The sequence below is a fragment of the Parasteatoda tepidariorum genome, chromosome 1 (genome assembly GCF_043381705.1).
Source record: "Parasteatoda tepidariorum isolate YZ-2023 chromosome 1, CAS_Ptep_4.0, whole genome shotgun sequence".
NCBI lineage: Eukaryota > Metazoa > Arthropoda > Arachnida > Araneae > Theridiidae > Parasteatoda > Parasteatoda tepidariorum.
This window is the reverse complement of record NC_092204.1, coordinates 40600642-40619079: the sequence shown is the minus strand read 5'-3', so window position 1 is coordinate 40619079 and position 18438 is coordinate 40600642. Positions and strand designations below refer to the sequence as shown.

At 28.1% G+C, this 18438-nt stretch overlaps 1 protein-coding gene across 1 annotated transcript in view; it reads right to left on the bottom strand.

Moving 5' to 3' along the window:
• Positions 1–12796: 12796 nt before the first annotated feature.
• Positions 12797–18438, bottom strand: part of LOC122268752 (uncharacterized) — a 17652-nt gene continuing 12010 nt past the window's right edge. The window contains exons 3-4 of the mRNA XM_043038972.2: positions 16803–17050; positions 12797–13166 (exon numbers count right to left, since the gene is read on the bottom strand). Of these exons, the coding sequence (XP_042894906.2) occupies positions 13116–13166; positions 16803–17050 (299 nt within the window). The 3' untranslated portion in view covers positions 12797–13115. The remainder of the gene's footprint in view (positions 13167–16802; positions 17051–18438) is intronic.

Here is an 18438-nt window from a genome sequence, read left to right as displayed (position 1 = left end):
CAGATTTTCCGCAATTTAAGTGTTTCTAAATGCAACAAGTATCTCAGCTAGACTGGAGGCCTTATGAAACGGAAATAAATATGTCAAAAATGGTGTTTAGTGGTAGTTGCTGCGTTCACTACATATGCTCTATAACCTAGTTTCATTTACCAAACTCTTTGGCAAAAAAGCAAAAATATTGTCGCTACTTTTAGGAACTACTTGGGAATCAATATTTCAAATGCAAACCACCCCTATATGTGCTGCAATGAGTGCGTGCTGAATATCGTAGGGCACATTCAGAACTTAAAGGAAATTTGACTCTAGTTGTAAAACTCTTCAAATTAATAGTTGATCAATGCCAGAAGTTGGCTTAAGACAAGTTTCAAATATTATTTTACAGCACGCTTATTAATGTCAAATAAAACTGAAGGCAAATTTATTTATCTTGAAAAATATTTAGCAATATATAAAAACGTTTGGTGAACTTTCAGATTTGATACTGGCATATATATTCTTACTTCTTTATATTTGACATGTATATGAATATATGCTTACTTCTACCTTATTTATACAGCTACAAATGTACCTTATTTTTTACTCTGTTACCATTAATGCTGTACAAATTATTAATTCAATGTAATATTATGGTTTTAATCGTTCTTTGATATTAATAAATGTAGCTAAGGTAAATACACCTTCTTTAAATATTACAAAACTCTGACCTCTCTCGTGGATTTTCTAACTATCAAAATTCGCTTTGTGTTTTTATTGTACGTTGAACGTTTGCAAAAGCAGACATCGAGTGAAATCTGAACACAATTATTCCTCATTTTCAGTTTTAACAAAATTTTAACATTTTTAAAGTTGCCGAATTTAATTGTTAACTTTGTCACAATTTCGGATAATGTGTCTCAGATCTATTACGCGTAAATATTTTTTCATAGTTCCCACTTTTAAATTTATCAAATATTTATTAAAGAATGTTTTGCGATCGTTGAATCGTACCAAAATATTTAAAATTTCTTTATGTTATTTGATTGATTGTCTTAAATTCAGCAATATGCCACTTACTATGTTTTTCCACTATGCTCTTTAACTATTCACATCCTAGTTAGCACTTCTTACAAATAGCCCGATAAGTATCAATCATTCCCAGCGTGTTTATCACTATTAACTATCTCAACTTGCTCACCGACGATTTCAAAGAAAATTGGAAGGATACTGAAATGTACGGTTTGTCACGTTCTGTTATGGAAACAGGAATTTTATGCTCCTAAAGTCTCAAAAATAGTTACAAAATTTGTCAACAGTTGGCGCTTCTGAGAATTTTTAGATCACTTCATTTGAAATATTTTACCTGACAGATAAACGTCTGATAATTTTGTCTACAGATTGCACCACGGGGTTGAAGCAAATGGCGATTCTTTTGAGAACATTGCTCAATGATTTTTCATTTAGAAGCGCCATCTATTAACAGATTTTGCAATTAATTTTTAAAGTGTCAAAACTTGGTTTCTTCAAGCGGAAACCATCTTCTTACATCTTTTTTAAATTCAAATAATTAAGCGCTTTTAGGACGCCTTATATCTGAAAAAATAATTAGTAGTACTAAAAGGAACAAACCACTCAGTCATAAATAAAAATTTTATTTCTTTAAATTATATATTTCTCATATATTTCTTTAAATTGCATAGATTTGATATTAATACTTCTTAAGCATGAAGCCTTATTTACAATGACATTTGTTAATTCATACAATTATCCATAGGCAAGTGAAAAGTTAGTTTAAAAATAGATAAATGATACATTTTAGTATTATAAGTCTTATTATTGTGGCAAATAATTTATTGTGATCAAATAGTTCAAATCTACAAGAAACTTATTATTAGGTATTAATAAATCTAATTAACTCATAAGAATCACTCTTACATTGTTTTCAAAACTTCTTATATCATATGCCTAAATATCACAAGCTCAATAAACTATTACTTACATTAAGAAAAAGATAAACAATAATTATACTATCTTCAAATAGACTTCAAAATACTGTTATAAATAGGATAGTCTAAACATTTTTAGCCCGAAATTCAAAAAGTTGTTCCTTATTTTCAGCGCAAAATACTAAAAAAAAAGTGTTGGCACCATATAAAATTTGTACATTAAAAAATCCCTCAAGTTTATGACGTTTGTAAAGTTTTATTTTCAGCATACAGTTTCCATTCTTCTGCTTATGCATATTATTTTTTCTTAAAATTTTCTAAAATTTAAATTTATTTTAAAGTCATAGCTGCTAAGGTTATCTTACAAACAACTAACTTCCCCATTTTATGAAGGACTACACTGAGAAAACAATTATGGTCAAAACTACCAGAACGTGTAAACATTTACCGTGTTTCAGGCTCTATGGGAACACCAAAAAGCACTGAAATTTTTACCGAAGAGCTTTGATAATGATTTCGATAAAATTAACAGTATAATATGCTTTTATAATGTGTGAGGAAATTTGGTAAATGTGGTAAAATTTAGTAATTTTATCATGATATCTTAGAGCATGATATTAAAAACATTTGTTCGGTAAAATTTACTTTTCAGTTCTCTATTTTTTACTGAATACGCGGTATAATCTTTAAAACCAGAATTTCTGGCTAACTGTTACTATATGAATGGAAAAAGTACTAAGTGAAGACTACAAATACGTTACTGTCGTTATTTTTTGATTTCTTTAAAACCAGAGCTATGCGTATTTTAAAAGAAATGTAATTACCATATTGTACGGCAATTTTAACTGAATTTTTTTTCTCCGTGTAATAAATTGAAACACGCGTTTACAAGAAATATTTAGTCGCCGTGGCGACTGAATACTTCCTTGCCACACTCCGATTCCTTATTCGACAAGCAATACTCTGCAGACTGCTAAACACGCATTCCTCATTGTTTGACTTATCTTAGATAATTTAAGAGTGTTACGCTTTCTCTAATATTTATTTGGCTCTCATGTTCATTACTTTATATTGTTAATGAAGACAAGTTATCTTCATTAATATCATGCAACAAAAAATTTTTTAATGTAATAATATTACGTTTTTTTTTTTTTACAATTATGAGTAAATGTTTTTGTTTTTTTAAATTTTATACCGTTATAACTTTATATTTGGTCACAAATTTGCAACTAGTTAAACTATGCAGTAGTCTATGTCGTTTATAACTAGGGTTTATGCATAGAGGAAGGAAAACTGAAAAAAGTTAATTATTTGTCATTTTACAATAAATAATAATTTGTCATTTTTCAATAAATATAAATAATTATTTTCCATTTCTTTAAACAAACACAATTATTAGTTGTAACATTATTTTAGATACTTACATTTATAGGTTCAAATAACTGTTTTAATTTACCATAAGTCGAACTTTTCTAAAAGTAGGAAAAAATTACCCTCATCTATAGAGGTTCTTACACCCTTAAAAAGTCATAAATAAAAAAAGATAATTTATTATTTAAGTAAAAAATAATAACGTGAACAGATGACAAACCTTATAACCTACTTAACTTGGAAATTTTGTTATATTTAAAACAATTGGAACATAAATTTAAAAAAAAAAATATGACCAAAGGTATTCTTTAAACATTTCTCTCTAAAAAAGAATTGAAAGTGCCAGTTCTACATTTTAAGAATAACCAAGTATAAGTACGCAATTATTTCAGTCATTTATATTCCTTGAAAAACTACTATTGCATCAGCGTAGCATAAGGTAACGAAGAAAATATGTTTTTAGTTACAATGATGGGAATTCGGATAGATATGATGATTTTACTTTATAAAGTATGTTTAGAACTGTATGAAGACCAAAGGAGAGAACGGTTTCCGTCCACCAAAGCTGATTCTGAGAAAAAATGACGAAATCTTGCGCGCAGGAACTCTTTTTCAGCATTGCCAATTTTTTCTGTGTATTAACCCTCGAGTAGAGCCAATTTTCCTCATTCTTGTAATTCTCAAAATACTACAAAAGGTGATCAAATCGTCATTTTTGTGAAAAATGGACATAAACTATTTTCCCTCCTTAAACTTCATGTGTGAGTTATTGCCATGGAATAGAGCTGCAATTCAGAATTACAATTGTTTTGCCTTGATATGATAAATATGCATTATAATAATTGACAATTTTACAGGAATGTGATATGTCTTTACATATTTCTGACAATTTAAACGTCTATAAGATATATTTTGCACTTTATTACTATGTTTTACATAGCAATCAGCTGTTGTAATTATGTGAAATAAAAGAACAAGCAAAAGAAATAGGGAATAAAGATTGCTGTACTAGGCGTAATCATAATAGGCATTTCAAGATCACTGAATTTTTAACTAAAAAATAAATCTGAAATCTTTCTTTTTCCACATAGCTTTAGTGCCATAATAAATGTAGGGCTCCTAGCTTCAACCTGCGAAAATTTTACTGAGCATTTCTTCCCTATTATATATTACTATGGTAACTGGTTAATGTTATTATTTATAGTAAGCTCTTGATATGTCTATTGTAATTACTCTTAATAAAACATTACAGTAACCTTCAATAAGAGTTCACATTAACAGCATTAAAAGTCTGAATGACTCTCTTGGCTGATAAAATGGTTGTTACATGAGTGCTTTAATGGTAAAATAAATCTTAATTCAAGATACATATCTTGAAATAATAAAATATTTTAGTAAAAATAAATAAAACTTAACTCCTAAAGTTTTATTAATTGAGAACAAAATATTGTAACCCTCATTATAAGTCAACATTAAAAACATTATGCATGACTCTCTTGGCTGACACAATTTAATTGTTACATGAGTACTTTAATAGTAAAATAAATCTTACTCCAAGATGCATATTTTGAAATAATATAATGTTGAAGCAAAAATGAAATAAAATTAACTCTTAAAGTTGTATTAATTTAGAACACAGTAGCGCAAGGTAAAATGATTCTAACCATTCACGAGTTTAAATTGTTAATAATTAAATAATTTTAAAGTATAAGATAAATTAATTCTAACAATTTCTTTTTACTGAGTATGTTAAAACTAGTTTTTAAATTTTTCATAACTAAAAAGGCTTTTATTTAAGAAAACAAATGTTGCTAAATAGTGTCTTTGTCTTACTTCAGTCAAGAACAAAAGTTAATTATGAAAAGATTTTAAATTTATGATTCATAGAATTTAATCCGTTCTAATAAATTTATAAAACTGAATAGAATCAATAGTTAATAGAATAAAAAATAAATAGAATCCACACTAAATAACTTATAGAATATAATCCACCGTTTATAGTTTACTTATTACATTCATTTTGGAGTCTAAAGAATTGTTTTTAAGTAAAAATAAGATCTAAAATGTAATTTTTGGGTAAAAAATTAATCTTAGAATATGACACGCACGTTATGCCAAATTTAAAAGCAAAATCCAACATAATTCGTACCGGAAGTATGGGTGCTAGGTTTCCTATGCTTTAATATTAATGAAAAAATGTTTCTAAGAACTTCAAGTATAGTTGTTTGAAACAATGTTTATCTGTAATTTCATTGGAAACAGTTTGTTTATAGCATTATTTATTTATCATAAAGAAATTATTTAATTATACTATAAATTCAAAGATTGACTATTATTTCTAATCTAAAAGTAGAGTTTACAGTAATATAATAAATATATGGATATTATTATAAATGTTAATATAAATTTCTATTTGCAAAACTTAAAATTGTGAAAAAAAATTTAAAAAAACTTAATAATTTACAATTAAGTTTTTTTAGAAAAAACAAACGAAATTACCATATATTATCTAGTTTAATGAAGGCAACATATTTACTACCAAAACATTTATGCAAAAAACATATTTTTGATTTTAAGGTATGAACATTTTTCGCAATGAAATAGTAGTAAATAATCTCAACATTTTAAAAATTTAACGATATAATACAGATAGAGTTAGAAATTTTTTTCGAAACATCAGTAAGAATGCGTTATTTCCATTTGTGCTGTAGCTTTCTAAAGTTTTTCATTTAGTAAAAAAATATGCAGGTATGTTGATGTCCCTCAAATAAAAATTTTTTTTCTTGATTCTTATAGTATGAAAATCTCATTTTTTCACTTTTAAAACAATTATGGAATACATAAGAAAGAATTTTTCTCATTGACAGTTTTTTGCCACTTAAGCAATATGTAAATATATATTTGGCCCTTTCCTCCCAGCAGAAATTAATTAATTAAAATAAACAAAAAAAAAGATCAAATCATTTTCAGTTATATGAAATAGGGAAAAATGAACTATTCTACAAGGCAAATATTTTTATATGACGACTGCTTGTATAGCGTAACTCAAACTAATTATTTATTGACAGACTTGTGTAAAACAAAGTTTCAAATCCAAAATAAGTGAAGTTCGGCTGTTTCTTTCTATGTTTGCATCTTCGGTATTTCATTCGCAAGCGTATTGTTGCTCTCTCAGAATGATAATAAAGTTATATATTTTAAATTGGCTTTATAAAATTGATAAAAAATTAATATTAAGCAGAATCATCTTCGATATTTGGATAAAAAAATTAAACTCGCTCAAAATGAAACATATAATGCAACAAGATTATGAGAATAAATAAATAAAAGCAGCATATTGCATTAATCATATTTAAATGCAACTGTTTAACATTAACGGTCTTTAACTTTTTTAGTTTCAAAGCAGTATTCGTTAACGTCAATATGAAGAGCTCACATTAATAAAAGTTTTAGAAAAATATAAAAAAAATTGCTAAGATCAAACACAATAAAATATTTGCTAAATTTCTAAAAAAATTAAATCTTATTAAAACAGTCATTATAGTTCAAATATAACGAAATTAAATTATTATAATATGCAAATTTAATGAGAAAAATTAAGTTTAGGTATATGAAATTTGAAATCAATGTAACATTTAAATATCATTGAAAAACTCTTCATATTTAATAAACAAAATTTAATAAATACATTTTTATCACATATTTTGGATAATTAGTTAAAAAAATTGATTATTTAGATGCATTGAATCCATCACATTTAACTTCATTTTCGAATTAACCTTTAGATATAAAAAAATTGCAATTCCCTAAGCTTAAATATTTATTCCTACACTTCAAAATCTAAACTACATTGTAAACTAGTATGTACTTAAAATTTAGAAAAAAATATTAAACTGTTGGTAATGAAGCTTAACCATCATTTCAATTTTAAACAGCTTTTTAAAGTTTTTTTTATAGTATCAATGAATTTGATCACAACATTTGCAATAGGTTAAAGTACTATTTTTAGTCTTTCTAAAATCTTGCATAGTAGAAATAATTTCGGAAGAGCTTCTTCTAATGACTTATGAATCATTTGTAAAGCAAAAGTAGTTTCAAAAAAATTTCAGAAATAATTTAATTTACTCCATAAAAACCGAAAAATTTCTTATTTTTTCAACATTTATCAAAACTTTTTCATTTACGTTTCTGAAGCATAAATAATGCTTTCAAAATATCACAATATTTTTCGTTTATTTTGCAAGTCGTTTCTCACGATGTGACGTTATTGTGGCATTTCCTTTATATAGATTAAGCCAATTAAGAAGCAAAACCAAAACAATACTAAGTAGTCTATCTTTCCTTATTATATTTTACTTATAATTCATGATGCGATAAACATCATTCAATTCATAACTGCGACACTTTACTTCGTTGGATTTCGCTTTTCACTGTCATTTTGGCTAAGTTGCATATACTATAAAACATAATTAATAAAAAATTTATATTCATTGTGAATTTTCATTTTTTTAATTTTTCGGGTTATAATTTCATCCTCTGAAAATCAAAACAAGTTTTGAACTACAAGCTAAGCTTTTCACAGTTAGGTCACATTTTTTAAATTTTATTGTAGAAATGTTTCGAAAGGTACAAATCGAGTGTTTCGAAAAGTACATATTTTGCTTCAAACAGAGCAAAATATAAGAAACGGATCATTCTGAATAATCTTTGATCTAGTGATTGGATCTTCGCGATCTAAGACTCAATCTTAATGGTTCAAAAGGGTGACCAAAAATATGCTAATTAATAAGAGTAGGCGACATTTTAAGTTACGAAATCAGACACAAAAACGTACTTTTGCTGAATAAACATGACTTATTTTTGGACGAATTCGTATTTTCGGTCCCAAAATATAAGAGGTAGTCGCAATGAATAATATGGTTCCAACAATTTGATCAGGAGAACGATTCAAAGTTTGGATCTTTTAATATTAATTTTACTTTTTGCTTATTTCGTCAGATCTTGAGAACTTTTTAAGCGATTGATAAATTTTTGCACGAAATTATAAAATTTGTTTATCCAAAGATAATCTCATACAAAAAAAACTTTCGGCAAATATTTATCATCTTTTATTGTTATTTTATTTAATAATAGTCGAAAAAAGCTTGAATTGTCAGGTATTTAATTTTCAAATTATTTTAAAGACTGCAATTTCACATTGTAAAATACAAAATTGAGCAAAATAGGTCGAATAGTTACCTACTAACCACAGAAATTTTTTTTCAAAAATTGTATTTTATAATAGTAAATAAAAATTTATCAATTCGCTTAAAAAGTTCTCATGAGGTAGCGAAATACGCATAAAATAAAATTAACATTAAGGGATCCAAATTTTGGACCTCTCTCTGACGAAACTTGGGACCATATTTTCCAGATTACGGCTACCCACTATAATTTGGGGTTCAGAAATCTGAATCCGTCGAGAAAAAGGCATGTTTATTCAAAGAAAGAACGTTTTAGCGTCTAATTTCATAATATCGTCTGCACTAATTAGTTAGAATATTTAAGGTCACCCCCTCAAAGCATTGAGATTGAGTCCTAAAACATAAAAATCAGATTATTAGATCAAGAACATACTGTCAATGCCGCTCTCTTTTGCGTACTGTACATGAGAATGTAAAAAGTGTCGGGTTGTAAAAAGTGCCTCTGATACATAAATTAAATAAGTGCTGTGAGTGTGATTGTGGATTTTTAAAAATCGTTTCATGTACTAGAAATGTATCACATATCTTTAATTCATCTAGAAACATCTCTAAAAGTTTATTTAAATTGAATTATAATTTAGCTTTAGTAGGAAATGTTTCTGAGATGCAAGACACCTTATGTCATTTTTGTTGCCAGTTTTCAAAGCAGTGTATTTCTAAATCAGATAATAAATTTTAGCTATTTTATTACGAAATCTAAATTTTGAAAGGAATTTTTTTACGCAATAAATGTTACATTTTTAAGGTAAATTTATCTTATTTTTTGTTAAGTCTCCATCAAAAATTTCATATATTATGAATAAAAAATCTATTAATTTCCACTACCAGGTAAGACTTAGTGGTTTCAATGATTTATTATTTACAAAATTTAATTTGAAATCATAACATTTTAAATGCAACTATAACTCTTTTAAAATAAAAGTATAACGGGTTAAGCCCCTTCAGGACCGGCAGAATGAGAAAAACCAGCATACTCCGTCAGTATGCATACAAAAAGCAATAATACCAGATGAAATACGAGAGTACCGTATTGAAATAAAGTCAATGCGATTTTGGGCCGCAAGTGATGGAAATTCTCTTTTCATATGTGAGTCAAAAAGGGAAAATCGCTGGATTAAGTATATTTGTAATATAATCCTAAAGGAGTGTTGTGTTCTAGATTGGGTTCAAAGTTAGAAGGATACGGAGTTGAACATTGGTAGTCGTAAACTCAAAACTGGGTCTGCTTTTCAACGACGGTTAAAAAAAAATAGAATTTGGATTGAGTTTAACATTCGGTTAACTGCATAAGAGACTGAAGCTGTTATAGTACACCACTAAAAGCAAGGGAAATAAAATAAAATAAATAATACCGAACAGTATTACAAACTGGGCCTTTTTTTAACATAAAATCAAATATTAGAAACTAGAAATATACTAACTGAAAAAAATAAACATGAAACTTTTAAACTATGTACTGATTTACAGCTTTAACTGTAATCTCATATGACTTTATACGTTTTTATTCGGGTATTATTTATATATTATATTAGTTGGTATATATTTATTATATATTACATTAGCGAGGAATATTAGTAATACATAAAAATTATATTATTTATCTATTATGAAATTTAATGTCCTTACATTAAATGCATCTAATATTTCAGGTTTTGATTACAACTGAAACTGTTAAAAACTGTTTACTTCTATGAATAGAATAAAATGATAAAATGAACAAAAACATGGCATGTGAAGTTTGGCATGTAAAATATGGCTAAAATAAAATTTACATTTTGCTCCGCTTAATGCATTCTAACATAACAGCATGTACAAAAATGTTTTAATGTGTACTATTTTCTTTAATGACATTTTATATTAATAACATTTTATATGAAATCTTAAGCAAATGGTTCTGTAAATTGACCATTATTATAATTATTTTTAAATTGTCACTGATGAAATCTTTTGCATTTTCAAACTTTCAAATTAACTAATGTTTAGAAGCAACTTCATTTATAGTGAGAAAAGTAAAAGATCTTTGTGATCATATGATTCTATAATTTTGGAATAGTTTCCAACACTAAAATTTGGATTTTGAGGAAAACAGAATTTAATAAAGTTTGACTTATAAAATTTTGCAAAAAACTTCAGTAAGCTTTTGAAAATTTTTGGAAGATCCTTTTATCTATTTTACACTGAAAAGGTTAATGCAGAATGTTTTAAGTTTTACTTGTTACATTAAATACCAAAAACAACTGGGCAATTGTGCCATTTCCGAATGTCGTACTTCCAGAGTTTAAAAGATTATGACTCAGTTAAAAATTTCGAGTATTACTGATAATTTTTATTAAAATAAATCTCGGAGATATTTGCACTTCTAATTTTAAGAAACTTTGAGAAAACTTTTTAAAAACTAAATTAATGTAAGTTACTAAAAATTGGAATATAGTAAAGGACACCAAGACTTATATTAAAAAAATTATAAGAACTGATTGTAATAACTGATTAAAATTATAATAACTGATTTATAAGCTTTTAATGTCTGCAATTTTAACAGTCCGAAATAGTGAAGTAGCTCCGAACAGACCGAATAGTGAGAAATCCTTGAGACCAAAGATAAATTACATCAGAAACTGAGAAATTATGACAATGTCAGTTCAACTTGAATACATGTCTGTAATATTTCTCTCAATGTTGCTTCAGGTTGCTCAAACATGCGATGATGTTTCAATAAAATACTCGACATGCCTGTTGACTAATTTTTTATAGTTTAAAAAATTATTTCCTTAAAATTTCTTTGGCAACAAATTTCAACAGAATATTTTCATGGTAAATGTTCTAGCTTGCCACCACAGCTTTCATAACATTTAAAAAAGTTATATACAGAGCAAAGCATTCTGGATCACATTACGGTATAAAGTACCAGCACTTTGGGTGACCGAAGTAAAATATTAAACCATAATTTTTACGATAATACTTATTTAGTAGTGATTTTACGGTAATTATTGATGTAGAAATTACTGAATTTTACAGCAGTATTTCTGATTTTTTGTTCCGTATTATGTTCCGGTGAAAATGGATTTTACTGTAAAATGCACCAGTACCCTGCGCTGGTACTTTTTACGTAATTTGATCCGAAATTTTTAACAGTGCTATTGATTATGGAATATCACAAAGAACTTAAAAAGAATACACGAATAAAATCGAAATAAATCATTTGTACTCTATATAAAAATCGCAATAATATATACAAAATGAAACAATGAATACTATATTCAATCAAGGCAATGCTTTCTTGTATCTGGCTTTAACTTTTTTTGCTTTATTCTTTCCCATATGTATTCTGCAAAAACAATTTTTGATATTTATGCTACAGCAAATTAATCTTTGCAAAATGTTATATTTTATTTGTTTCAAATTAATAAAGAATTGTTCAAAAATTTCAGCCATGATTTTTTTTAAGATTTTTTTTTTATAAAATACCTCCAAAGCTTATATATTTGAAATCACAGCACATGGGGTTAATTTAAAATTTACTGCACTAAATTAAATCTACGGAAGCTTGATATCCTTGATTTTATATTCTACGTACAATCTTTTCAATACAACAAATGTAAGTGAGAAATGAAAAAAATAGAGCAAAAGTCAATGATCATATGTAAACAATGCATTTCTTCCCACAACTTATTAGCATTGAACCATACTTCAACTGATATCGTTATTAAGGAACAACAAAAGATTTTCATAGAAAAATACTTCATGATTTTATACACATTTAAATAAAATAAGCCAAACATTAATATGCATAGTTGCGTTTATATTAAAAACCGTAAATCTAAAAATAAACATATTACTGAAATGAAGCCTAAAATAACATCATTTTATAGATTTTCTGAAGTAAACCACATTATTTTTATATATCTGCCAGTGCACTTATTCATAAGACACAAATTTATACCAGTATCAATCGTTAAACATGGATAAAAGTAATATTATATATCATTAATAGTATATAATATAAGTACAGTATATAAGTAATTTTGTATTATTATTAATAGAAAAAGTAAGCAAAGTGAGTAAAAGTAATTTTGTATTATTATTTAATAAATGGTTTTTTTTACATATGTATGACTAATATAAGTATATTTGGATCTGGTAGGTGTAGATATACAATTAAATCGTATTTTTCAATTAAAAAAGCCATTTGGCTAAAAAGGTTTGTATTGTGTTTAATTGCAATAAAATGAAATAAAATTATAGAAAGGGTGTGGCGGTGCGTAATTTGATAATCTTCATAAAGCAAAATTTAAACAAAAAGAAAAACCAATGCCGACAAGTCACCTCAGCAAAATTTAAATCATGATAACAAATAAGCTGAAGATGCAGCATAGATAATAGTATGATTTTTCCGCTATGTATATTAAATTTCAAAACCAAAAAGAAAAAACTATCTGGACCCAGTTATATAACTGTTTGATCACAGCTCACTTGATAACTTACAAAATGTCTTCTTTGCTTGCAGTCTTGTGCTACATATGGCACATTCAGAAACTTAATTATGTTGCATTGTCTGACGTATACGTTTAAATTGATATTTCTAGATGTGATTACTTAGATGATTTACGTTTACAGTTGGTACTGGTGAGTCCTACAAAAGAGAAAAAAGTTTATGTTAATATCATGGATAAAGAGAATCAGTAACAAACCTTTTACAGGAGTTTCGATAATTTATACAGAATAAAGTATGTACAATTCTATAGATTGCTTTCAGACTTAGACATTAAAGCTTTTTCTGCTCTGAAAACGCTGAGAACATTATTACATTAGGGTAGAATCAGAATCATTAAAGGGCCATTCTCACTGGATGCAATTTTTTCACATGCAAGAAAGAAGAAACAAACGAATGAGAGAGCCTGATTGGAAAAATATATTTCTCAAGGAAAAACTGACCAATCAGGTTTTCATTCACATGCGATTCTTTTTGCATGCGTAAAAATTTCCTGCTTTTATCACATGGAATCAAAATTGAGCAGAGGCCGTGGTAGGAAAAGACTTTACTTTTACTTATATTTCATGTCATTACCAGCCGACCCAATTTTTGTTTTACGACTGCTAATGTTCAACTCCGTAGCTTTGTAATTTTGAACCCGATCCAGATGACAAGGGAACTCCTGGATCAAGTATTGGGCGAAATTTGCCTTCGTGGAGGACTTTATGATAGAACTAACTCGCATTTGCGTTACAAGGAGTTGAAAACCACGAAAATCTCACACGGTTAGCTTGACAGATGAATCGTCTGCCACTGAGGATATTTTAAGTCAGCATTGTGGTCGGTGCTAGCCGAGTGCAGAATTCGTATCGAATTGCTGTAGTTGGGATTCGATCCCCTTCACTTCATTAGAAGGCGAATGCTCTATCGCTTAAGCCAACAAAACTCCTCTCCTCACAAAAAGCCGCCTGTTGCTATAGAAACAAGAAATAGCGTATTTCACAGAGGGGAGCCTCTCTAACCTGATTCCTTTACTCTCTCCCGCCAGAGCCAAAACCTCACTAAAACACCCCTACTTTATGTAGTTAAACCTTGTAACCATAAACACCATCACTTCTCCAGGTAAAAGGCGATGGGAGTTCTTTCCATAGACAGACTATACGTATTTAATAGTAACAGAATAAATAAATTTTAATTCATGGAAATATCTGAAAGAAAGTATGTTTTTACACTAGAAAAAACTATCACTTTTTGTATTTCTGTTAACAAGAAAACTCGGTTTTATGCGTTTAACTGAGATTCTTGTTTTTTTTCTCTGTATTTTCACAGAAATTTTTGAAAAATTCTACTTAATTTACCAGAATTAAATTAACTTGAATACAAATGAAAGCCCCGAACCTAAATAATTACAGTCATTGTAACATCTTTAAAAAATATTTTTATCATAAAAATGCTATTTAGTAGATTACTTATAAATTAAGTAATTAGAAATTTTTATGTTGTAATTTTTCCCCTTTTTATTTTTTTTATGTACAATTTCCTTGAACTATTTTTTCAAATTCAGAAATAGAAAATTTTTGCCCGTTAGTAGTCTAAAACATGACTCTTATATCCCCTTGGGAAACTCTGAAAAATCTCATAGCAACAAAAATACTTATGTTTGAAAAATATAACTCATTTTTTATTCGCATGGTTTTTTCACTTACCTAAATTATGTTTTTGGAAGTACCATCAAGTTTTCTATAGTTCAATGTACCATTAGGCGAAGATATTATTTTCCTTCGTGCAACATATCTTTTATAGCCTTCCAATGTAATGATCTTGCGTAAATGTAGGATATTTTTTATTGTTTCACTGAATGTGAACTAACTCCTTTCATCTTATCAGTTAAACTGCTTACATTTTGTTACTTTTTCAATTTGAAGTATTTTTCTTCACTCCTTGTTCGTTATTTGCGTTTCTATGCTTATTCTTTATTTCATTCCATTTATCTTTTTGCTTTTTTAAATAGAAATATAATAGCATTATCAAAAAAAAAAATAATAATTTTCTATGTAAGGAGTGGGCAAACATTTGGTCAATTAACTTTTGGTCAATTTTTATAATATTTTTCCAAGAAAAACGAAAGATAAAATCCTGGTTTCTGCTGTAATTTCTAAAATTTTTTCACTACTTTCTTGATTCCATGCGTTTTGAAACTTTTCGCAGTCAATAAAACAAACAACGCCAGTGACATTCAATCCAACAATAAAAACCTTTCGCATTGGCTCTATTAAACAAAAACAAAAAATTACATTGATCATAAACAAACTAATCAATCGCATGGAGTTAAACAAGCAAAACCAGTATCACTAACAGCCATTAACTAAATTAAGCAAAATTATTTACATTGGGAATAAACAAGCAAACTCATTAGAATTAACTGAATTAAGCAAAATTCAGTTAATGCTATACACTGAGTATGAATAAACAAAATCATTAACCTTAACTAAATTGAGTAAATTCAATTGCACTAAGATAAACAAGTAAAATCAATAGCATTAACCAAACTAAAAACCAATTGCACTGGATCTAAAAAGGCAAATTCAATCACACTGGGTATAAAGAAGCAAAATCAATAGCATTAACTAAATTAAACAAAATCAATTACACTGAGTATAAACAAACAAAATCAAGAGCATTAACTGAATTAAGTAAAATCAATTACACTGTTTATAAACAAGTAAAATCAATAGCATTAACTAAATTAAGCAAAATCATTTACAGTGGGTATAAACAAGCAAAATCAAGTGCACTGTTTCTAAACAAGAAAAATCAATAACATTAACTAAATTTAGCAAAATAAATTACATTTGGTATAAACATTGCAAGAGATATCAATAGCATTAATTAAATTAAACAAAATAAATTACATAAGCAAAACGAATCCCATGAATTAAAACAAGCAAAAGCACTCATATTGCCTAACTGTGCTTAACATAAAACGTAATATAAATTAAAAATATGCTATAATTCTTTTAAAGACCAGTGCAGACTAAAAATGCAATTCTAAGATTTTCAAAAATCTGGAATGAATATTTTATTGTATTCGGAATGCGTAGAAAATCAGCATTGTCTGATCATGTCCATAACTATACTTTGCCGAGGAAATTCTTCTTCAAAATTTCTGTGGTCTAGCATTTAACTCACAAAAACTCAACATTTTACAACACGCATCCCTTTGAATGTAATGACATACTGATTAAACAGTCAAAAAGCAACAGATAACTGACGGCATCCTAGTCTGTCTTAGATGATTAGCTGTCTTACGTAGATGAAAGCTGCATCACGACAAAATGTGACATAGCAAGGGGATACTTTGCCTATATTTAAGACACGAGAGAAAAATTTCATTTATATTTATTTAAAATGTTACTATAAACGTACAAAAAATTCGCGTGTAAAGAATGAATTCATGTTTACAAATAATTATCTGATGCCTTCAGTAGATTTGGCACTGCTGCTCTGTAGAATTGAGCACTGAGCTTTTGTTCAAGCAGGTCTCTGTCCATCTAATCGATTGTGGTGCTCATACTCGTGCGGGACTCGGGCCCATGTGTCTTATGCCATGTATTGCTTGGTACTCTTGTGCTGTTGCGGGGTTGCTCTCACACCGTTCATATTGTCTGGCAAATGGGTTCAACGAATCCGGGCACAGTAATAAATTTTTAACCTTTCAAATAATTATAGTATAAAATAAGTTTATCGGTTATAATATTTAAAAAACCCGGTTTTCATTAATAATGTAGTACTTACGTCTATAGATTCATCTTCATCAACTGGGCTGTTGTGATGTAAGGGATGATGACTATGATGATGATGATGTTGAGGGGGATTATGATTGGGCACCTTACAGGGACTTGGTGGGAATTGTATTGATGAGTCTGCAGGTGAAGAGGCAGGTCGCCGGACTGGTTCTCTTGATGTTCGATATCCTCTAAACGAAGAGTTTGTTCGAAATGATAATCCAGACCTCATGGATGATGAACTTGGCCGACGAGACCCTGTAAAGACAATTTAAAATGTTAAAAAATTAGATTTTTTGACTTAAATAAAAAAAATTTATGAAAGACCTTGAGAAATAGTGTTACGAAAGTGAGTTAAAAATCAAAATCATAAATCTGAAGGGGAAGAAAGAGTAGATTCATCTAAGGTTTGTGATTATACGTATACTTATAGTAATATGTATACTTAAATAAACAGGAACATCCATCACTGTCTTATTAAGTAGAGTACTCTTGGAGAAAAAAATATTTAAAATATTTGTTTTTATTTCCAATGGCTGGGTCCATCTCGTCTACGTCTTTTATATAGCTTAGATTCATTATTTGTTTATGTATTTTATTGCAGTTATACATTTTTGTGTACTTGGCAACTTTTATGCATAATTAGGTTTGTTTATGTTCTACTTGGCTTCGAGCCTGATTCTGTGTCAAATAAAAATATAAGGTGAAAGAACTGAAATCTTCGTAAAAAAATCTTTGTGAACGGGTATAGATTATGTCACTTAAGAGAATTGATACTTAACGGGCTTGATTTACTCAAAATAGAATGAAAAGAACAGTTGTTAACATAAACAAATGTCACGCTTCGATAACCAGTCAGGATCTAGATACCCATACTACGTCACTTGCACCATTGTTAAATTTCAACGATAGTGCTAGTATGCCGATGATGATCATAACACATTCATTATTATTTTATTCCATAAAACGTACTTTATATTTAGTTTGATTCTCGCACACGCCTTTCTCGCTTTTATCTTTTGATTTTTGCTTGAATATAAAAATCTATGAATTCTTTTCTGTTATATATTTCAAACGATATTGACTTATGAATGATAATTTCTAGTAATTAAATTATTTTTTGCTTACCAGAAAATATAAAAACAAGAAAACGGGGTACTTGCGCATTATGCCGTCTACCATTTTTGCCAACATCGTGCCAAAGACATTTTAGTATCTTTCAAATATATTTTAATATTGTAAATGAGTATAAGAAATTGACAAAATGCAAATATAGATTATTGTAAGCAACAAGGAAATAATACTTAAATATGAACCATTCCCACATTTATTTTCAAGTTTTAAGAAAATGTTCGACGGTATAATGCGTGAGTACTGAAATTAGTATTCTTTTATAACATAAGACATTTTAACATGCTCTTTGTTGAAGCATACACAAATCGTAATAATTTTTAAAAAAATAATCATTGGTCCTATTATGTATTTTTTAGCTTCTTCGAACGATAATAGTTCGGCTTTACTCTGTCCCGCCCCCATTTCGGGGCATCCAGGGAATACTGTTGAAGGATCGGTTTAGGCCAGATCCTCCATTCTGTTTTCAAAAAGTCTTTTAAAAATCTCTTCAATTCCTTTGTTTAGTTTCTTTT